The sequence below is a fragment of the Pan paniscus genome, chromosome 5 (genome assembly GCF_029289425.2).
Source record: "Pan paniscus chromosome 5, NHGRI_mPanPan1-v2.0_pri, whole genome shotgun sequence".
NCBI lineage: Eukaryota > Metazoa > Chordata > Mammalia > Primates > Hominidae > Pan > Pan paniscus.
Window position 1 is genome coordinate 187,476,406 of NC_073254.2, and position 23,186 is coordinate 187,499,591.

At 51.6% G+C, this 23,186-nt stretch overlaps 1 protein-coding gene across 1 annotated transcript; it reads right to left on the reverse strand.

Moving 5' to 3' along the window:
• Positions 1-11,038: 11,038 nt before the first annotated feature.
• Positions 11,039-13,341, reverse strand: LOC129398115 (endogenous retrovirus group FC1 Env polyprotein-like). The gene is made up of 2 exons (XM_055114421.2): positions 13,173-13,341; positions 11,039-12,051 (listed from the first exon to the last, which is right to left on the reverse strand). Exon 2 carries the CDS (start codon positions 12,026-12,028, stop codon positions 11,504-11,506), a length of 525 nt encoding a protein of 174 aa, XP_054970396.2. The 5' UTR covers positions 12,029-12,051; positions 13,173-13,341; the 3' UTR covers positions 11,039-11,503.
• Between the last annotated feature and the right edge of the window lie 9,845 nt (positions 13,342-23,186).

Sequence of the window (23,186 nt, forward strand, 5' to 3'; positions counted from 1 at the left end):
GCTCACAGCTGGAGAGCAGTTTGCCTCACAATGAATTTTACCTTAAATCACACCCGTATTTGATTTAGACGATGTTTAAATGAGACTCTGGACTTCACACTTTTGAGTTGATGCTGGAACGAGTTAAGACTTGTAGGGCTGTTGGGATGGAATGAATGTACTTGTCACGTGAGGAAGACGTGAACTTTGGGAAACCAGGGACAGGGCGCTGTGGTCTAAATGTTTGTGCTTCCTCCCCACACATTCAGATGCTGAAGGCTAATCCTTATGGTGATAGTGTTGAGAGGTGGGGTCTCAAGGGGGTGATTTGATCCTGAGAGTGGACCCCTCATGTATGGGATCAGTGCCCATATAAAAGAGACCAGAGGGAGCCTGTTTGTCCCTCTGCCATGTGAGGACACAGCAAGAGGCCCCATCTGTGAGTCAGGAAACTGGCCCTAATCGGTCTTCACTGTAAATGTCCACGTCTCCAGAACTGTGAGCAGTAAAAGCCACCCAGTGAGTGGCACTGTGTTATAGCAGCCCAAATAGGAAATAAGCAGGTAGGGATTTAGTGTATTTCACAAACGTAATTGAATATTTATCATGTGTTTCTTACATTATTTTTCAAATTAACTAAAATACATTTTTTGAATCTATAAACCTTCAACATATTATCATCCTGTATTATGCCATTCTTGCATTACTATAAAGAAATAGCTGAGACTGGGTAATTCGTTTAAAAAAAGTTTAATTGGCTTGTGGTTCTACAGGCTATACAGGGAGCATGGCGGCTTCTACTTCTGGGGAGGCCTCAGGAAGCTTCAATCATGGCGGAAGGCAAAGGGGGAGCAGGCACATCACATGGCAGGAGCAGGAGCAAGTGAGAGACACTGGGCAGGGAGGTGCCACCCACTTTTAAATAACCAGATCTCATGAGAACTCACTCTCAAGAAGACAGCATCAAGCCATGAGGGACCCACCCCCAGAACCCAAACATCTCCCACCAGGCCCCACCTCTGGCATTGGGGATTACAACTCAGCATGAGATGTGGGTAGGGACAGATATCCAAACTATATCACATCCTAATGGATTAGCACATAAACAAAAATAAAGTTTTATTACAAATAATCAACTAAGCATTATATTGAAATAAGAAATTAATCATTCATAAACATTTAAAATGACATATTATTTGGTGTTTTTAACAAAAGTTATCAATGCTTCTTTTTTTGTGTGTGTATGTACAAAATTTTCCAGAATAATCCTATCAGTTTTGAAGACTGCACATTAGTTCATCTTTTTTTGGCACAAAATTGAATAGTTTAGTCAATGACTTTCATTTTAAGAGATAAATAAAGACTGGGCATGGTGACTCACACCTGTAATCCTAGCAGTTTGGGAGGCCAAGGTAGGAGGATTGCTTGATGTTAGGAGCTTGAGACCAGCCTGGGCAACAAAGCAAAGCCCTGTCTCTACAAACCATTAAAAAATCAGCTGGGTACAGTGCCATGCTTACAGGATTTCTTTGAGCCCAGGGATCTGAGGCTGCAGGGAGCCATGATTGCATCATTGCACTCCAGCCTGAACAACAACAGATGACACCTCATCTCAAAAAAAAGAAGTTAATAATTCAGACCTTAGTTTCCAAAAATAGTGGTATAATTGTAGTATACCAATAAAAAAATACTGGTATTTCAGGACTTTAAAATAGAACTATGTTTCAGAATTCAAGAATTTTAAAAATGAGTACTTCTATCATTACTGTCAACGTTTTTAGGATAAATGTACGTATTTGATAGTTATTTGAAACTCATCAATCACCATGCCTTCCTTGGACTCTTTGAAGTAGATTACAACCTTCAGTTTGAGAAATATTAAGGAAGGGAATTGTCCATAACAAAAAAAAAATTATAATCTGATAGGTTTCATTATCTTCGAGGTAAAGGGTCTATCCCTGAAATCTTAGGTGTGATTTGAAGGTAGATACAGTTAGAATAATGGAAGAGGGGAATGTACAAAAAGGACTATATTTTTGTATACATCATGCCATTACTGCTGGATATTCTATTTCTGGTTCCTACTGACAAATTCTGGAATTTCTAAAATATACAAAATCCAAAAGATTCATGAACCTTTGAATAGCATAGCCAGGGGAAGAAATGTCTTCTTGCTTGACAATTTTTAAGTAACTAGAATATCAATAACCTAGACTTGATTGCATGTGACTGGGGCTGCATCATCTGACCGCCTGACAGGGGCTAGAGAACCCACCTCCAAGATCGCGCACTCACATGGCTCATGGCAGGAGACCTCAGTTCCTCACTGACTGTTGGTAAGAGGCGTCTATTTCTTACACCTGGGCCTCTCCATAGGGCTGCTCGAGTGTCTTCATGACACAGGCCTGGCTGGCCCCAGAGCGAGCGCTCCCAGAAAGAGAGCAAGACGGAGCTGCCATGCCCCTTGCAGATACGTGCAGTAGTGAAATACCATTACTTTTGCCATATGCTACTTGGCATAAGCAAGTCACTAAATCCACCTCTCACATCAGGGTGACTTATCAAAGGATTAGTAAAAATGCTTCGAAACCTCTCACCTTCCCTGGAAGCTCTGTTAACAAATTCCGGGCTTTGTTCATTCTGATTATAACTGTCCCTTGAGAAAAAATGAATAAGATTGGCTATACCACATTAATTTATGCAATAGCCTGTCTCCACTTTATGGATAAACCAGGTTAGGGAATTAAAACTAGAACTCGAGACTAAATGTCCCTGTTTAAAGCATAAAATAGTATTTCCTACATTTGAAATGTTAGTATTGTCTTCAAAAAATAAATCTCTGCGTGATCCTTATTGATCAATTTTGGGTATTTTTGCATCTTTGTTTTATAGTATTCTCAATTCTTAAAAAAGGGATTCATTTGGTTACCTTGGAATGGAGGCCAATTCATCTTCTAAATGTTTGCACTAATTGTATCGGAATCTCAAAGCCTATGTGTCCCACATCTATAAATTATGATTTACTTTAGGAAATGAGCCTGAGTAATAACAGCCTAATTTCCATCTCTCAATCTTGAATCAACTCTCATAACTATCAAATGACATGATTGATTATGGAAAGAGAAACTGCTGGCTCTAGCGGTCATCCTCTGAAGCCTTGGGCATTTTCAGGGGTCCATCCTTGCAGTCACAACTGGAGCCACCACGCCTGGCTAATTTTTGTATTTTTTTGTAGAGACAAAGTTTCACTATATTGCCTGGGATGGTCTCAAACTCCTGGGCTCAAGCTATCTGCCCTCCTCAACCTCTCAAAGTGCTGGGATTACAGGTGTGAGCCACTGCACCCGGCCAATTTTCACATTTATTAATAGAACCAAATACATTTAGCTTCTCTATACTATGTAAAAACACGATGTCAAAGGATATAAACTTTAAACTCATGCTTAGTAATTCATGTTTCAGTTTTTAAACTTATTTAGAAATGACCTGCTCCTGTCTGTTGTACTGCCTTTGAGCACCTGCTGCTCCCTGAGCACCTGCTGCCCCCTGAACACCTACTACCTCCTGGCACCTTCTGTCCCCTGAGTACTTGTTGTCCCTGAGCACCTGCTCCTGTCTTCTGCGTTGCCCCTGAGCACCTGCTGCCTCCTGAGAACCTGCTGTCCCTGAGCACCTGCTCCTGTTGCTCTTCTGCCCAGCCTCCCTGGAAGGAGGAGCCGCAGGGATTGACAATGATGACAGGGTTGAGGCCGGACCTCGAGCATCCTGGGGACAGAGAAGAAAGGTGATCCACATGAGAGTCTGGGGCTTTGGAAGAGGAGCCACCAGCTCCCGCGGATCTATTAGGATGATCCTGCAGGAATGTTTGGCATGGGCAGCTGTGTTCACAGGTGTGGGCAGAACAAATCAAAGCCCTTGAGACCGGACAAACAGCAGTGAGACAATGCACCCGGAGCTCTTGGGTGCAGAGGTGCCCCCCAGGCCTAAGCTGCTGTTTGTCTCCAGGTGGAGACATGTCGAGGCTGCGGTGGCAGCTCAGGGACCACCCCTCACCAGCAGGCTGCATCCCATCTTGCGGCCCGGTGCCAGCACCTCCTGGGCAGAAGCTGGCTTGCCATGGGGCGTCCTGGGTCCCAGGCACCTTCCCAACCTACACAGAAGTGTCCCACCCTTTCCGAAGGGAACGAGGGTGTTTTAGGACAATGATGGCTGCTTATCTGGATTCATTCACGGCATCAGTTCTCTTGACTCCTCCAGCCGGTCCACGCACCTGCTCTTTCACGGAGCCTCTCCTGGTTTGAAGGCTGCAGGTGAGTTGAGACTTCCTGGGAAGCTCCCTGCACCGTGAGTGAGGGTGTAGGGCAGTTCCCATGCTCCAGCCTTCAGCCAATCAGCCTCAGGTTGTTCTTGTCCACGTTTATTTCCCTCTGGCTGCTGCTGGAGCTCCCTGCAGAGCCCAGATCATTGCCCACAGAGAGCTTCTCATTAAGAGCTTTTAGTTTATAATTTCTTGGTTCCTAGAATTTTGTAGAGACTTAGATTGATAGGATTCTGGCATGAAGTTGTTTCTCAGCCATTTCCCGGCATGGACTCAGCAGAGGTGACATTAGGGAAAGTCCTGTATTGCTTCTGAGGGGCAGGTGCTGAGGAAGAAAACTTGCAAGCCAGCTGGGGCTCCCCCATCCCCCAGAACGGCTTCCCCAGCCTGGCGGCCCCCACTTCCCAACAACAACGCGCCTGTCTCTGCTGCTCCAGCACCACTCACACCACAGTGGTTTCTGTGTGCCCTGGGGGTGCCGGGCACCGAGCCTGGAGCAGGTAGCAAGGCTGGGTTCCATTTGTGGCACGGAGACCTCTGCTACGGTCATCCTGAACACCCTCCAGGGCACTGACCTGTGCTCTTGATCTGCACTAACGAAGCCAGACAGCAGGGAGGAGGCAGAACAGACAACAGCCACGATATTTACCTTACTGCAGAAAAGAGCAGAATGCTTCTCCTGCACCGCTCTGCCTGCCCTGCACTACCCCCACCGATAGCCTGGCGCATGGTTGTCTGAGGTCTCAGAGGGATGAGTTCCCCCAAAAGGAAGAGGAAGAAAAGAGGGGAGTTTGAATTAGAATAAGCCACTCCACACAGGGCGGCCTGCTCTGCCTCCTTCGCCTGGTGTCTCACAGGCCTGCACCTGCCCTGACCAAGAACCTGGGGTCACCCTCCCTACCCCACGCCATGAGGAGCTGCCCCACCCGAGCCCCTGAGCCCCGGGGAGCATGCGGAGCCCTGGAGGAGGGGCGTCCAGATGTCCACTTCATGTTGCATTGCATTCAAGTAGACCCCACTTCTCTCTGGGGTTGTTTTATTTTTAACATTTTTACTTATTTTTTATTTTTAGCTGGACTTTCTTTAAAGAGAATGTAAATATTGAAATGCAATTCTATGAAAATGCTTTTGGCTTGGGAAATCCCAAATCTGAAGACTTGGCCGTTTTGATGTGGGGCATGAGCAGAACCAGAGTTCTTCAGAACGGGCCATGAGCTCAGCGCCCGAGTGCGGGAGTCAGCCCAGCCGTGAGGTCCGCGCCCGAGTGCGGGAGTCAGCCCAGCCGTGAGGTCCGCGCCCGAGTGCGGGAGTCAGCCCGGCCGTGAGCTCAGTGCCCGAGTGCGGGAGTCAGCCCGGCCGTGGGGTCCGCGCCCGAGTGCGGGAGTCAGCCCAGCCGTGAGGTCAGCGCCCGAGTGCGGGAGTCAGCCCGGCCGTGGGGTCCGCGCCCGAGTGCGGGAGTCAGCCCGGCCGTGGGGTCCGCGCCCGAGTGCGGGAGTCAGCCCGGCCGTGGGGTCCGCGCCCGAGTGCGGGAGTCAGCCCGGCCGTGGGGTCCGCGCCCGAGTGCGGGAGTCAGCCCGGCCGTGGGGTCAGCGCCCGAGTGCGGGAGTCAGCCCGGCCGTGGGGTCCGCGCCCGAGTGCGGGAGTCAGCCCGGCCGTGAGGTCCGCGCCCGAGTGCGGGAATCAGCCCGGCCGTGAGCTCAGCGCCCGAGTGCGGGAGTCAGCCCGGCCGTGAGGTCCGCGCCCGAGTGCGGGAGTCAGCCCGGCCGTGAGGTCCGCGCCCGAGTGCGGGAGTCAGCCCGGCCGTGAGCTCAGTGCCCGAGTGCGGGAGTCAGCCCGGCCGTAGGCTCAGTGCCCGAGTGCGGGAGTCAGCCCGGCCGTGAGCTCAGCGCCCGAGTGCGGGAGTCAGCCCGGCCGTGAGCTCAGCGCCCGAGTGCGGGAATCAGCCCGGCCGTGAGCTCAGTGCCCGAGTGCGGGAGTCAGCCCGGCCGTAGGCTCAGTGCCCGAGTGCGGGAGTCAGCCCGGCCGTGAGCTCAGCGCCCGAGTGCGGGAGTCAGCCCGGCCGTGAGCTCAGCGCCCGAGTGCGGGAATCAGCCCGGCCGTGAGCTCAGCGCCCGAGTGCGGGAGTCAGCCCGGCCGTGAGGTCCGCGCCCGAGTGCGGGAGTCAGCCCGGCCGTGAGGTCCGCGCCCGAGTGCGGGAGTCAGCCCGGCCGTGAGGTCCGCGCCCGAGTGCGGGAGTCAGCCCGGCCGTGAGCTCAGCGCCCGAGTGCGGGAGTCAGCCCGGCCGTGGGGTCCGCGCCCGAGTGCGGGAATCAGCCCGGCCGTGAGCTCAGTGCCCGAGTGCGGGAGTCAGCCCGGCCGTAGGCTCAGTGCCCGAGTGCGGGAGTCAGCCCGGCCGTAGGCTCAGTGCCCGAGTGCGGGAGTCAGCCCGGCCGTGAGCTCAGCGCCCGAGTGCGGGAGTCAGCCCGGCCGTGAGCTCAGCGCCCGAGTGCGGGAATCAGCCCGGCCGTGAGCTCAGCGCCCGAGTGCGGGAGTCAGCCCGGCCGTGAGGTCCGCGCCCGAGTGCGGGAGTCAGCCCGGCCGTGAGGTCCGCGCCCGAGTGCGGGAGTCAGCCCGGCCGTGAGGTCCGCGCCCGAGTGCGGGAGTCAGCCCGGCCGTGAGCTCAGCGCCCGAGTGCGGGAGTCAGCCCGGCCGTGGGGTCCGCGCCCGAGTGCGGGAATCAGCCCGGCCGTGAGCTCAGTGCCCGAGTGCGGGAGTCAGCCCGGCCGTAGGCTCAGTGCCCGAGTGCGGGAGTCAGCCCGGCCGTAGGCTCAGTGCCCGAGTGCGGGAGTCAGCCCGGCCGTGAGCTCAGCGCCCGAGTGCGGGAGTCAGCCCGGCCGTGAGCTCAGCGCCCGAGTGCGGGAATCAGCCCGGCCGTGAGCTCAGCGCCCGAGTGCGGGAGTCAGCCCGGCCGTGAGGTCCGCGCCCGAGTGCGGGAGTCAGCCCGGCCGTGAGGTCCGCGCCCGAGTGCGGGAGTCAGCCCGGCCGTGAGGTCCGCGCCCGAGTGCGGGAGTCAGCCCGGCCGTGAGGTCCGCGCCCGAGTGCGGGAGTCAGCCCGGCCGTGAGCTCAGCGCCCGAGTGCGGGAGTCAGCCCGGCCGTGGGGTCCGCGCCCGAGTGCGGGAATCAGCCCGGCCGTGAGCTCAGTGCCCGAGTGCGGGAGTCAGCCCGGCCGTAGGCTCAGTGCCCGAGTGCGGGAGTCAGCCCGGCCGTAGGCTCAGTGCCCGAGTGCGGGAGTCAGCCCGGCCGTGGGGTCCGCGCCCGAGTGCGGGAGTCAGCCCGGCCGTGGGGTCCGCGCCCGAGTGCGGGAGTCAGCCCGGCCGTGGGGTCCGCGCCCGAGTGCGGGAGTCAGCCCGGCCGTGAGGTCCGCGCCCGAGTGCGGGAGTCAGCCCGGCCGTGAGGTCCGCGCCCGAGTGCGGGAGTCAGCCCGGCCGTGAGCTCAGCGCCCGAGTGCGGGAGTCAGCCCGGCCGTAGGCTCAGTGCCCGAGTGCGGGAGTCAGCCCGGCCGTGAGCTCAGCGCCCGAGTGCGGGAGTCAGCCCGGGCGCCCGGGCGGTCGCCTTGGTGCAGTGCTCGTGTCAGCAGCAGCGGGAACCAGAGGGAGGAAGATCCGTGGGGGAAGGGGAAGGTCATCTCATTCTCATTCAATCACTTCCTTTTCATAATTTGAATGGAAACTTGATTGTGGGCAAAGACTTAGTTTCTACGTGTCCTAAATTTTCTTTTCCCTCTGGAAAGCTGTAATGGCTTAATCGGCTCCACTGTGCTGCAGAATCTCCTCGTGTGCATCCGGAGACAAAGCTCGTGTGAGAGACACTCGGTTCCACTGAAAAGCCCTGCTGGAGCAATGGTTCTGTGCTCTGGGTCGGACACACGGCTGGCATAGCCCTCCATGAGGAGCCACATCCTGGCTCCTGCCAGGCCCTGGAGTCATTGGTGGCACTGAAGGCCGGGTGCCTGCTCTGCACCTACTGCACAGGGCCAGCCTCTTCTTCTGTCCTGAAAATTTCCCAGGACACAGGCAGCCCCTCTCCTGCTCTTTTAATCCTCTCCAACAACAGAGACGAGTGGAAGTGGAGACTCACTCTGGAATCCCTTTACCGCCATGTTGTGCTGCAGAAATGCAAACACAGCACCCTGGGGAAGGAAGAAATAAGTGCTTGGGGAGGGCGCAGAATGCTAGTTTCGGAAAACTCCCAAAGCTTTTGTCAGAGGTGCTGCACAAAGTAGCCATGGGCAAAACTGGAAAATCCATTTCTTAGCTCTCCCACCCCTCACCTCTTGTTCTCTACAATTTCTATAATTACTCCAGGTATCTGGCAGTAATTATCATGAACCAAAAGTATTGTGATAAACAATACAGCAGTTTAGCTTTCTCGGGGGGTATCTGTATTTAAGAGAAATTAGTAGTTTAAACCCAAGGAAAAATGCCTATGATAGAAGTTCCAAGGTTTATATATATATATATATATATATATATATATATATATATATATATATGGAGAGATATATATATGGATATATATATGGATATATATGGATATATATATGGATATATATATCTATCCATCCATCCAATTCAATTAATATGGTATTTATTGAGCTACTATTTTATTCCAGGAACTCATCTAGTTACAGTAGCAAAACAATTTCTGCCTTTGTAGAGCTTTCACTCTAGCTAAGTATCCTTTTTAAAAGCAGCTTACAAAGCAATTTCACATTCATCATTTTATGAGAACCTCACAACAAATCTTCCAGGAGCCTGGTATATTAGTCAGCAATTGTCATAATAGTGCTACGTAATGAGTCATCCCAAAACTCAGTGGTGTATAGGACCATGCATGTTTTTCACTCTCAGGATCTCTGGGTCACTAGTGGCTCAGGTGATCCACGCAGGTTCATCTGGGTCGGATGGTGTCTTGGCTCCAGGCTGTGGGCTGAATCCTGGTCTGTCACACGTATGTTATTCTGGGGCTGAAGGAGCACAGCTGCTTGGGTCATCTTATTTTCTTGAAGGACCACCCACACACAAGAGAGTTAGCAAAAGCATGCAGGGACCCAGAGCTGGTGCATGGATACTTCTGCCCTCATTCCACTAGCAAAGCAAGTCCCACGGCCGTGGCTAATATCAATAGTGGGGATACAGAATCTGAGGTTGTGGGGAGGACTCTGCAAGTCACATGGCAAGGGTGGATGTACAACCCTTTCTAAGGGGTTGGAAGAATTGGGATCAATAATCTAATCTATCACACCTGGAAAAGTAGCACCATCCCTGCTTCGCAGATGGGGAAGCTGAGTTTCAGAGAGAAATGATTTGTTCAAGCGTGCATGGTTATTAGTGTTGGAGCCAGGCCTTATGTCTGAGTTTCACAGAGAAATGATTTGTTAAAGCACACATGGTTATCAGTGTTGGGGCCAGGCCTTATGGCTTCCAGCTCAGTGCTCTTTCTTCATTGCACTATTTCAGCTAAGCACCTACCTTGAAGAGGTAGAAGGTATCACCTGAGTGTCTTTCATTCACACCAAATAGGCTAGGCTCTTCTGCCATCTAGAAAGCTTGTCCTGGCATTATGGGTTCTAGAAGGCCTGCTTCAAGCTGACAAAGTTGATGCCAACAGTACTTGTTTCTTCCAACCTGTGGCTACTTGGAACCTTCGCCTCACTGCACCTCCGTGAATCACTTAATTGCTGCATATCCAGGAGGTGGAGGTAAAAAGGGACTTGGGTCCCATGGAGAATAGGATTTTTTTTTTTTTTTTTGAGACAGAGTTTCGTTCTTATTGTCCAGTGCAATGGCGTGGTCTCGGCTGACTGCAACCTCCACCTCCCGGGTTCAAGTGATTCTCTTGCCTCAGCTCCAAAGTAGCTGAAATTACAGGCACCTGCCACCACACCCCACTAACTTTTTGTTGTATTTTTAGTAGGGATCAGTTTCACCATGTTGGCCAGGCTGGTCTCAAACTCCTGACCTCAGGTGATCCACCCGCCTTGGCCTCCCAAAGTGCTGGGATTATAGGCGTGAGCCACTGCGCCTGGCTGGAGAATAGGAATTTTTTGTTAATCCCAGCTCCACCTCATCCCCAGGGCAGGATGGTAGAAATTGGCATAAAAACCAGAGACCCAAACATTCCAACACATTTGTTCATTAAAAGACAAACTGAAAACCGAAATGAGGTGCTCGTGTTGCTAAGATGAAGCCCGGCTACCCACATTACTTTTCTTCAGGCTGTAATCCTTCAGGAACACATCCAGGGCATCTGTCAAGAGACGTTAAAACACAGCAGGTTTGAGGAACTTATGACGGCCTCATTATTTTCATTAAAGTGTTTATCTTCCAACAGCCACACTGATACATTGGGTGTCTAGAGAAAGGGGAAAGGTGTTTCTGCCATGCTGATGAAAAAGCCAAACTCTGTAAAATATTTTGAAAGGTTTATTCTTAGCCAGCATGAATGACTGTGGCCTGGATACAGTCTCAAGAGGTCCTGAGAAAGTGTGCCCAAGGTGGTCAGGTGGCAGTTTCATTTTATAAATTGAGAGAGGCAGAAGTTACAAGCAAGGACATAACATAAGTCAATACATGGAAGGTGTATGTTGGTTTAGCCTAAAGAGGTGGGATATCTTGAAGCAGTGGATGCTCACAGGTCATAGGTGGATTCAAAGGTTTTCCTGATTGGCAGTGGTTGAAAGAGTTAAGCTTTGTCTAAAGATTTAAGAAGTCAGTTGAAATGCTTGAGCAAGAAAAGGGGGGGTTGTAGAAGCCAAGGTAGTTCCCCAAAGAAGACCACCAGAGTCCAGAGTCAAAGCCAAGCGGCAAGGATCTTTACTACAAGCTCGAACCTGGTCCCTCCATTCCACAGCATACAAGAGGGCCCTGAACAATGTGAGTGTTTGCTTTTTATAGCCTGAAAGTTACAGGGGAACAAAGGAATTCTTTTGGTTCCCGCTCTTTCAGTAAAACTTTGAACGGCTGTCCCCTTATCGGAGACTTTCCTGGTGGTGTTTGTACTGGGCTCAGGAAGTTTGAGAGATATATGGCGATATGTGGTGGGATGGGAGGATGGGATGTGTTTGTACTGGGCTTGTTTGTTTTGAGCCTGGGGCTGAGGAATGTGCCCGGCTCCTTTCATTCCCCCCTTTCTTTTCAGGTATTTTTTAGAGCCAATCTTGGGTCTTATAAGTCTGATTCTGTTTCAGCGTTTACAGGTTGGTATTGGGCTCTGAGGACCATGAGTTGTACAGTGTTAAACCTTTCTTTAACGAACCGCAAAATTCTGTTAACAACACAAGGTCCTACGGTAAGCAGAAATAGTAGACTCAGCAGGGGTCCAAGGAAGGGGGCTAACAGAGAAAACATAGATGAGTTCCACCATTGGTCTGCAGCTGAAGCAAACTGCCGTGTTCTTACTTCTGTGCTTAACTTGCGTAACTGTTGGACCCGGTCTTCCACGAGCCCTGATTCATTTATGTAGAAACAACAGTCTTCCTTTAGAAACATACACGTTCCCCCTTTTTCAGCAGTGAGTAGGTCTAAGGCCCTCCGGTTCTGCAAGGTTACCTGTGCTAGGGACGTGAGCTGCCGCTGGAGGGAGGCAAGGGACTCAGCTGACTCCTCCATAGCAACGGCAAATTGTTGGTACAGCTTGTTACTTTCTATGAGGGTGTGACCTAGGGCTCCCCCAGCCAGTCCGGCCGCCATGAAGGATGCGGTGAGGGAGATTCCTGCAATGAGGGGGAGAAATATGGCTCGTGCAGGTCTTGGTCTAGGGTCTGGGTGAATAACAGCACTAGTCCAGTTACCGGTATACCCTAGGAACTCGCCGGCAGTAAGTAGAGTTAACCGGGGAACTAATGTGACAGGAAGACACAGTAGGTTGGTAACAGAGGGGCTTGATAGGTTTTTAGATAATGTTCCATTACACCAGAAGAATATGCCTGACGGAGCCCTTAAGGTGATATTAGGGGGCGTTGCAGTGATGTTGCACAGGCTGGAATTAGTTCCTGAGAAACAGTAGGGAAACTTCTCTTGACTGGGGTTTAGGTATAGTGGCACGTTAGGGATAGGGGCATATGAGAGGTTTCAGTGGTTGTTAGCTTGGGCAGAGGTGGAGGATCCCCATGGCAGGGGGACAGCGGTTAGCGGTGGACGCCCTAGAGTGGCACACAGAAAGCAGCCAGACAGGCTGTGAAGTCCTGTAAGGTTGGCAAGTTCTAATCCTTCTTGCAATAATTTTAACCAGGAAAAAGGACGTAAATCTTGTGTCAGGCGGTTTTCTTGTCACTGGATATTTCCATGGACCAGGGGCCGTACCTGCACTAGACCTCACCACAGATAGAGGTGACTGCTAGGCCATGTGGAGGCGGAGGAGTAGCATACAGCCCCGTGTTGAGGCGTGGTCCAGCGGGAGTTCCAGGGGTCTCTAACTATCCATGTATATGAAAGGTCTCTATCTCGTCTGCGATGGAAGGGCCATCTGGGATCTATCTGTTCTTCTCCACCTCACCATTGGTATTTATGGATGTTACAATAGTTATAAGGGCAGCCGGCACTTTGGTGCCACCAATAGTGCTTACAATTGTATTCAGTCTGATCATACTCGAAGCATATTATTGGTGCCACTGGTTTGGCTACTGGGAAATCGGTAAAATTTAGTAAAATTGGGCTATTGCACCTTGAGGAGGGGCAATCTGCACTGGCCACTAATTTCCCGGGCTTATGAGGTTGCCCAGGGTGGGTTTGGTTTTTATAAAGCCAGAATCTCCAGACAAAGGGATTAGGAGCTGGCTTTATGTTTTCCCCAGCGGCCACTAGGGAGACTAATGTTAGAGTTAGACTACCTAACTGCATGTTTGCAGTGAGCTATGCTGCCGGCGCAGGGTGAGTTTTAAGGGGTTGTTCTTAGCTCTGTCCACAGTCCACGTGTCCGGTGCTTCAGCCGCCGCCGTGATTGGCCCCAGAAGGTCGGAGGTTGGGTCCACTGGCTTGACGTGGGTGTAGTGGATCCACGACGCAATGCCTTCTACGTTTAGGGCGGTGGGTGTGGTCAGGAGTACTTGGAGTGGTCCTTTCCACCTGGGCTCTAGGGTCTCTTGTCGGTGTCGCTTAACCAGGACCCAGTCTCCCGGCTGGTACGGATGGGGTGTCGGTGGGGGACTGGTCTCATATAGCTCTTTCAGCTTGGGCCAGATTTCTTGGTGAATTTTCTGTAAGGCTGGGAAGGATATCTTCCAGAATTTTCTTTGCTACGACCTGAGCAGTTTTTCTTTTGGTTGGGAATGCTTCAGTCCACCCTGAAAAAGTATCTACAAAGACAAGTAAGTACCGGTACCCGTACTTTCCTGGCTTTATTTCAGTAAAATCTACTTCCTAGTAGATACCGGGCCTGGTTCCCCTGAGCCTTGTTCCTGCTGCAGCTTGAGATTGGGGGTATGCGTTGTTAAGCTGGCAGACTTTGCAACTTGTCACGATACTGCTGGCCGTCTTAGCTATATGTCTGATTTTGAGCTTGGAGCGTCTGATCAGGTCTATCATCCGCCGGGCCCCCAGGTGGGTGGTTCGGTGGATGTGTTCTAACACCTGTTGTCCTAATTTTTCTGGTAGGATGGTTTGGTCATTAGTATCAGTCCACCACCCATTCTGGATTTGTTTCAGGGGAAGTTTGTCAATCCACTGGAGATCTTGTTCTGAATATTCAGGGAAATATGGCAAGTCCTGGGGGCCTGGGTCAGGGAGCTGGAGTGCAAGGAGTTGGCTGGGAGCCTTCGCCACATTCCTTGCAGTTTGGTCTGCCAGAAAGTTGCCTTGAGCAGTTGGAGTAGTTAGTTTCTGATGCCCTGGGCAATGTACAATGGCTAATTTTTCTGGCCTCCATAGGGCTGTTAGCAGGGCTAGGATCTCTTGCTTGTTTTTTATCTCTTTTCCTTCAGCCGTCAGTAACCCTCGCTCCCTGTAAATGGCCCCATGTATATGCGCCGTTGCAAAAGCATATCGGCTGTCTGTATATACTGTCAGCTTTTTCCCTGCCCCTAAGGTAAGAGCTTTGGTGAGCGCTATCAGTTCGGCCTTCTGGGCCGATGTCCCCAGGGGCAGGGGTTCAGCCCAGATTACCTCAGTCTCTGAAGTTACTGCCGCTCCAGCGTACCTCTGGCCTTGATGCATGAAGCTGCTCCCATCAGTGAACAGACGAGGTCGGCGTCAGGAAGTGGGCGGTCCTGCAGGTCTTCTCGAACTCCGTGCACCTGAGCTAGTATCTCGGTGCAGTCATGGAGTGGGGCGTCCAGGTCCGGGTTGGGCAGCAGCGAGGCAGGGTTTAAGGTCGTTGGGGGCAGGAAAATTATCCTGAGAGGATTTAGTAGTAGTCCTTGGTAGTGGGTGAGCCGGGCGTTACTCATCCATCGATTAGGTGGCTGTTTGAGTACACCTTCGATGGCATGTGGAGTAACGACCCGCAATTCTTGCCCTATGACAAGTTTATCAGCATCTTGCACCATCAGAGCCGTGACCGCAATCATTTGGAGACAAGGGGGCCACCCGGCAGCCACTGGGTCTAACTTCTTTGACAGGAACTAAGACCGAGTGCTGTGCTCCCGTATCGACCAAGAACTGGACTGGGGACCCCTCCACTTGCAAAGTTACCCTAGGTTCAGGGAGGGGGTCCGAACCCCGTCTTCCCTAGTATTCGTCTTGAGTGACTAGTACGGGTGTAGACCTAGGGGGTCCCTGTCCTCGTTGTTTCTTTTTGGGGCAGTCTCTTACCCAGTGGCCAGCCCCCTTACAGTAGGCACATTGGACTTTGCTCAGATTATCATGCCGGGGGGGGGCCGCCTAGGTTGGGTGTACTCTGGCTGTAGATGCTCTTTCTGTACCACTGCTGCCAGGACCTTGGTCATTTTTTCAGTGGCCTTAAATTGTTTTTCCTCTGGAGTATCTCTGTTATTGTAAACCCGCTGGGCTATCTGAAGGAGGTCCTGAATCTGCTTTCCCTCCAAGTCTTCTAATTTCTGGAGTTTTCTCTTAATATCTGGGGCTGCCTGATTTACGAAAGACATTACAACAGCTGCCTGACTTCCTGGAGCCTCTGGATCTATGGGGGTGTACTGTCTAAAAGCTTCCATTAATCTTTCTAAGTAGGTAGCTGGGCTCTCTGTCTTTCCCTGCAGAATAGAATATACTTTAGCCAAATTAGTGGGCTTGCGAGCAGCTGCCCGGAGACCTGCCATCAGAGTCTGGCGATAAAGGTGTAGCCGTCCCCTACCTTCTGCCGTGTTGTAGTCCCACGCCGGCCTGGTCAGAGGAAAGGTTGCGTTTATGAGGTCGGGGTTGGCAGTCGGTTGACCGTCGTCCCCCGGGACCAGCTTTCTAGCTTCTATCTGTATTCTCTCTCGCTCTTCCGTGGTGAACAAGGTTCGGAGGAGCTGCTGACAATCATCCCAAGTGGGCTGGTGGGTGAACATGACACTATCCAGTAAAGCCAGTAAATCTTTGGGGTTGTCTGAAAACCGAGCACTCTGAGTTTTCCAGTTATACAGATCACTGGTGGAGAATGGCCAGTACTGGAGCCTGGGGATTCCTGTGTCATCTGGGGGTCCTATTTCCCGAAGGGGTAAAGCCACCATGGAGTCAGGCGGCTGAGGGGGGCTAGTCCGCGAAGTGCGCCCTCACGTCCGCCCCACCGGCCCTTCAAAGTTACTTTCCCTTTCAGCGGGCCCGTGAGTGCCGGCCGCCTCCCGTCCGCCTGCTCCCTCCCGCAGCTCAGCCAGGGGGGCTGGGGCCTGGGGCCCGGAGGGGTACGGAGGGGGTTCTGTGAACAGTGGGTCCCCGCTGTCAGGTAGAACAGGATGGGGGGGGCAGTTGGTTGCTTGGATTTTAGTGGTCGAGCAACCAGTGCCTTACAGGGTTCAGAGGCCAATTGGAAAGGGGACAGCCAAGGAGGCGGGTTCTCAACAAGGTCCTGCCATATGAGGATATATGGGATATGATCTAAGTGGCCTGCACGCCCAGGTAGGAAAATCTTGGACTTTACCCTAGTGATGACAGCAAGTCGGAAGGTCCCTTCGGGCGGCCACCTCACATCAAAGGCAGGCCATTCGGAGCAACACAGAGTAATTAGCTTTCCTTTCCTGATTTCTATACCAAGATCATGGCCCCTTGCTCTAACTTCTTTGAAATTACTCGTAAGGAGAGATAGAGGAGTGCTCTGGGTATTACCCATCCTGTAATAATTTGTAGTCTCTTCCTGTAAAGGAATGTGGGTTTGAATCCCTGTAAAGGAAATCTGATCTGACTTATTAATGATATCTAATCGCAGGTGCACTTTGGCAGCCCTGGTCAGAGTTAGCTGCCTGGATCGCGGTCGCGCTGGGGCAGCCCAGATCAGAGACAGCTGCTGCCCGCCAAAACGGGGCAGTTCAGATCGCAAGCGCGCACTGGAAGCCCGGGTCAGAGTTAGCTGCCTGGATCACAGTTGCGCTGGGGCAGCCCAGATCAGAGACAGCTGCTGCCCGCCAAACCAGGGCAGTTCAGATCGCAAGTGTGCACCGGAAGCCCGGGTCAGAGTTAGCTGCCTGGATCGCGGTCGCGCTGGGGCAGCCCAGATCAGGGACAGCTGCTGCCCGCCAAACCGGGGCAGTTCAGATTGCAAGCGCGCACCGGAAGCCCAGGTCAGAGTTAGCTGCCTGGATCGCGATCGCGCTGGGGCAGCCCAGATCAGAGACGGCTGCTGCCCGCCAAACCGGGGCAGCTCAGATCAGAGACAGCTGCTGCCCGCCCAACTGGGGCAGCTCAGATCAGAGACAGCTGCTGCCCGCCAAACCGGGGCAGCTCAGATTGCAGTATAGATCAGATGAGAGCCAGGGGACGTCTCCCACCGGTCTCCGCTGGCCGTCCTATAGCGCGTCCGCCAGGACTGTGCCAGCTCCAGTTTCAGACCTCGCGAGTCACAGATTCGGATTCAGAACAGACACAGACAGACAAACAGAGATGAGCCAGCTCACCTATCAGTAGATCGATCCTAGCAGATCTGTTGACCAGGGGTCTGGTGGGCTTGGGGAATCCCGGACGGGCCCCCAGATGTTATGCCCAGACCGTTTGTTCCCCAAAGAAGACCACCAGAGTCCAGAGTCAAAGCCAAGCGGCAAGGATCTTTACTACAAGTTCGAACCTGGTCCCTCCATTCCACAGCATACAAGAGGGCCTTGAACAATGCGAGTGTTTGCTTTTTATAGCCTGAAAGTTACAGGGGAACAAAGGAATTCTTTTGGTTCCCGCTCTTTCAGTAAAACTTTGAACGGCTGTCCCCTTATCGGAGACTTTCCTGGTGGTGTTTGTACTGGGCTCAGGAAGTTTGAGAGATATATGGCAATATGTGGTGGGATGGGAGGATGGGATGTGTTTGTACTGGGCTTGTTTGTTTTGAGCCCGGGGCTGAGGAATGTGCCCGGCTCCTTTCAGGGGGGGTTGTAGAAGCCAAGGTTCTTGCTATGTAGATGAATCTCACAAGGGGCAGCTCTCAGAGCACTACACCACAGTCAGGTTGGAATCTGGCATCTTATTACCACTAAGAGTGGGTTTTGTCAGTCTAATGGTCTCTATTTTCATGTTAATATTGGTCAGTTGTTTCTAAACTTCAAAAGTGGCAGGGGAGGCATAACAAGGTGTGTCTGACTCCCCTTCCCATCATGGCCAGGAATTCAGTGTTTCAGATTTCTGTGGGGTCCCTTTGGCACAGATGGGGCTCCACTCAGACAGTTTAGAGGCTTAGATTTTACTTTTTGTTTCTAGCATCTTATTTTCCTGCCCTGGGCTGGGAGATCTCCCTTTGTCTGCCTTCTGCTTGCTGCTGGTTGACAGACACAGCACAGGTCTGTGATGGCATGGACACTATTTTCTAAGATGGGGTTATCTAGTCTTTACACAAGGGATTACATTTAGCTACACTTCAAGTATTTTCCTTCCTCCCTCCCTTCCACCCTCATTTCCTGCCTTTATTAGATGAGGCTGTCAGGCTGAATTCTGAATACTTGTCAAGATCTTTTCTGTTATATTGCTAATGATGAGCAACTTTACAAATGCCTTTCAATGTAAATCCATCCCAGCTAATGAGGAAGATCTCACCCATCTGTTCTCCGGGCACATTTTCAGCCTCAGAAGGGAGGCCAAAAATACCACTCTAAAAACTGCAACGAGACCCAGAAGCCTGTTGGAATCAGGTTTCTTTGGAAGCAGTGAGCTTCAGGCATATGTACTATGCAGGCAGGGTACCCAAGGCTCAGCTCACAGGGAGGGCAAACCAGCACCCCTCCTCCATCAGCAGCCTCACACAAAGCAGGATGGTGCAGTACCCAAAGCTCAGCTCACAGAGAAGGCAGACCAGCACCCCTCCTCCGTCAGCAGCCCTGCACGCAAAGGATGGCATGGTACCCAAAGCTCAGCTCACAGAAAAGGGAGACCAGCACCCCTCCTCCGTCAGCAGCCTCACACAAAGCAGGATGGTGCAGTACCCAAGGCACAGCTCACAGAGAAGGCAGACCAGCACCCCTCCTCTGTCAGCGGTCCCACACAAAGCAGGATGGCGTTTTCTCCATTCCTCTGTGTTGTACAATTTTTTTTTGGTGTCCGCACAAACTGCCTTTACACTGGATTTCAGGAGACGTGGGAATTAAAATAATTAGCATATTGAAAAGCTTTCATTCAAATTTCAACTCAGTTGACTTTCACATTTACCTTTTAAATATGACTATTCCCTGATCAGATCATTGCAGGGGGTCACATTTTAGGCCTCTATGTTTTTCCTTGGTAGGCTGGCAAATGCACTGAGTTACATTTTATTTTTTTGTAGGAAGACATACAAGAGGACTTCAAAAAATTCATGGAAAATACATATTATAAAAAAATAGTGCATGGAAGGCTGGGCGCGGTGGCTCACGCCTGTAATCCCAGCACTTTGGGAGGCTGAGGTGGGCAGATCACGAGGTCAGGAAATCGAGGCCATCCTGGCTAACACGGTGAAACCCCTGTCTACTAAAAATACAAAAAAATTAGCCAGGCGTGGTGGCGGGTACCTGTAGTCCCAGCTACTCAGGAGGCTGAGGCAGGAGAATGGCGTGAACCCGGGAGGTGGAGCTTGCAGTGAGCTGAGATCGCACCACTGCACTCCAGCCTGGGCGACAGAGCGAGACTGTCTCCAAAAAAAAAAAAAAAGTGCATGGATATCAACTTTTTGCAGAAAAATAAATTCATACTAACTTGTTATAACACGTCTGAATAGGATCTAATTTGAAGTACTAAGAAGGATAAGACATCAGTTTGAAAAAAGCCTCTATCAGAGCAACACGAACTCTGCTAAAATGAAAGCAAGAAAAAGCATTAGATTTATGGTGAAGCTTGGGTGGAATAATGGTGACATCATTAATGCTTTATAAAAAGTTGATGGGGACAATTCCCCACAGAATTTAGTGGGTTACAAATGGACAACTCATTTTAAGAAGGTGTGGATTATGGAGGCAACACACTTCTCATTTGGGTTTGTCACTCTGGGCCAGGGCCCTGCCATCTTCTGCAGATAACTGCTCTCCTTTTGAGAGACAGCTCTTGGCCTGTTACTGGGCTTTGGTGGAAACTGAACATTGGACTATGGGTCAGCAAGTCACCATGCGACCTGAACTGCCCATCATGAACTGGGTGCTTTCTGACCCATCGCCATAAAGTGGGTCGTGCACAGCAGTGTTCCAGCATCAAATGGAAGTGGTATATACGTAATCGGGCTTAAGCAGGTCCTGAAGGCACAAGTAAGTTACACGAGGAAGTGGCTAAAATGCTTATGGTCTCCACTCCTGCCACCCTGCCTTCTCTCCCCCAGCCTGCACTGTTGGCCTCATGGGGAGTTCCCTGTGATCAGTTGACAGAGGAAGAGAAGGCTAGGGCCTGGTTCACAGATGGTTCTGCATGATATGCAGGCACCACCCAAAAGTGGACAGCTGCAGCACTACGGCCCCTCTCTAGGACATCCCTGAAAGATAGCAGTGAAATGAAATCTTCCCAGTGGGCAGAAAATTTCCGGGGTTCTTCTGATCCTACCCCACAGATGGCTCCTGGGAAAGGCTGATTAATCAGCTGGGTCTAGACTTCTTAAGTCTGAAATACGATGATTTTAAGTCAAGCATGGGATTAGAACAGTGGTTATCAGCCATGGAGGTAATTGCGCCCATCTCAGGTTCTTGGGAAGGGAAGGGAATCATTCATCCCTGACGGCTTCCTGGGCTGCCCCTGGGCAGAGGCTGAAAGAGCTTGCGTTCTCTGGGCCACATTGCTAAGATTAATAACATGTGTGGACACAGTGCAGGGCCTGAGGGATTTTTCACTTACTCCCCACCACTGACAGCCTCAGTTCTGTGTCTGAAGACCGTGTGCCACCCTCCCTGACTCTGAAGAGCCTTGCACCAGGTTCACAGGCTCCTGGAGACACTGAAGTCTGACCTGGTCGCCAAGCCACTCCCTGAAGGAGCAGAGTGAGCTCCAGCCCCATTGCCCATTAGCAAATCGAAGTGGGAAACAAAGACAGCTGCTGGGGACTTGGGCAAATGCCCTGTTTCTGTCCAGCGTAGCCTGGGTGATCACGCACAGTGGCGACTTTCTTTGCCTTAATCAGTCAGTGGAGTCATCGCTGACGTTCTTACCTTTTCTTTCTTGCAGGACGTTGACAAAGGAACGCACGCTGACACTCCCATATGAACAGCTGGCTGCTTCCCAGCATCCTACGGGAGAGCTACCGGCTTCTAGGCAACGCTGCGTGTGATCTGTGGGGGAGCCTGGCCACTCCTGGAGGTTCCAAGGTCAAAGAAACGCATTCCGGATGCGACGGATTTGATCTTGGAAAGCTGCTTTGAAGATACAATAGCTATTCCCTATTGTTCACTTTAAGGCAAACAATGTATACATTTTTCTGTGTCAGGCTCCTCTGTGAAGTTAGTGAAACAGTAGCTTAGTTTGCTTCCATCTCCTGTTCCGCCCTGCTGGTTTTCGATTGTGCGTCACTGAATTGCCATCAGAAGTCCAGTCCCGACTGCGTGTGCGAGGCCAGGCAGGGAGGTGAGAGGCGGCCTCTCGGACACACTCTGCCATGGGCCGGAAGCAGGAGGCACCCTCTTCGTGATGATCTCTGAGAGCTAAGGAGACACTCCAGCACCACCCTTTCTCCTGGTGCCCTGTCCATAACTAAGTGTCCAGAAGTCTCCTCCACAGGCATTTCTCTGCTCATTATCCTAGCAATCCTGTGAAGGAGACGTGTTCTCCATTCTATAGGAGAGGACTCTGAGGTTCAGAAAACTCAAGTCAGAGAAAGCATGAGGTTGGACTTCGCTGCTTGGCCCGTGTCGGACTGTAGGCTGCTGCTGGAGCTGTGCGGCTTTGGGTGGGTGGCCTGGGCACTATGTGTTCACCAAACGCACTTCCCTTCCATCCTGGGTGCAAGGCGACCTCCAATCCCAGCCTTTCCTGTTGGGCTAAGCAACGGAAACAAGCAGTGGGGCCGTGCGATCCATGCAGAATGGATCTAGAACCTTCCGAGGACTAGAAGCCCTCAGAGGTGGACAGGGTGGGGAGACACAGAGACGGCCCAGGAATGACCTTGTGGGAAGTCGCTTATCCACCAGGAACTCTGGTGCTGAACTTTTTCTAAGCGAAAGTTAACTTCTGTTGGATTAAGACCCTGAAGATTGGGCTTTAGCACCTGTTGTGTTAGCTGCACTCAGACAAACCAGGGCTCCTTACTCAGCCCTCGGGAGCCTTGGCATTCTCACCTCTAAAGCAGGAGGAGTCGTGATACCTGCCTTGAGGAATTTGAGCAAAGTTAAATGACCTGAGCTATTTGGGCGTTTCTTGACCAATGTCCGACCTTGGGAGGTGCTGGATGAATTTTTATTTCTCTACTTTAAGTCAGCCTTTCTACCTTGTTGCTCTTCTCAGCTGCCTTTCTCTGAGCCTCCTTCATCACTTTGTTCATTTCTGTGAGACAAAGATCATTACAACTGCCTTAATATTTTGGTGCAAGACGCGCCATGACCTGACATTGCTCTACCCCGCCTCCTGCCACGATCATTCTTTTGTAGCAATATTCCGCCAGCTTCATTTCGTGCAGTGAGTGGAACAAGAGTCAGAACACCAGGGCGGCTGAGCCTGTCGATCAAGCCTCCACGTAATGACAGACGTACTTGAGTCCCACAGTCATAAGGAGGATGAAGCCTTTCCCTGGCTGGACCTGGACTGCAGTCACACTGTAAGAGCTCCTCCTTCTACACCTCTGCCAGTGGGCGTTCAGTCAGAGACAAGCTATGGCACCGGCTCCCGGACGCACGGGAGGACTCCTACCAGGGACAGAGTCCACACAGGTGACCTGAGTGGCCGTGCACGGCCTTTGCTTCCGAGACGTGCCGGGAGCAGGTATCTCCGCAGGCCCAGGCACCTCTGGCAGCCTTCAGAGCAGGGCCCTCTTCAACAAGGTGATAGCAGAAGGGAAGAAACGCAGAGGTCTGTCTCAGAGATTAGAGCAACCCAGAAACTGGGTGCCCCCTTTCAAGGGAGAAACATGGGGTTTCACATCAGGAACCTGTTGAGGAACTTCCCGTCAGGCCCAGCAACACACCCAGGACCAAACCCCATCAGTGATGACTAAAAAATGTGTGTGGGGGCTGGGCACAGTGGTTCCTGCCTGTCAATCCGGCACTTTGGGAGGCCAAGGAGTGAGGCTCTCTTTAGCTCAGGAGTTGGAGACTGGCCTAGGCAGCATAGTGAGGACCTATTTCTACAAAATAGTAATAATAATAATAAAGCCAGATATAGTGTTGCAAGCCTGTAGTCCAAG

Coding starts and splice junctions, on each gene's coding strand:
- LOC129398115 (XM_055114421.2), bottom strand. CDS start 12,028: ATGGCGGCCGGACTGGCTGGGGGAGCCCTAGGTCACACCCTCATAGAA.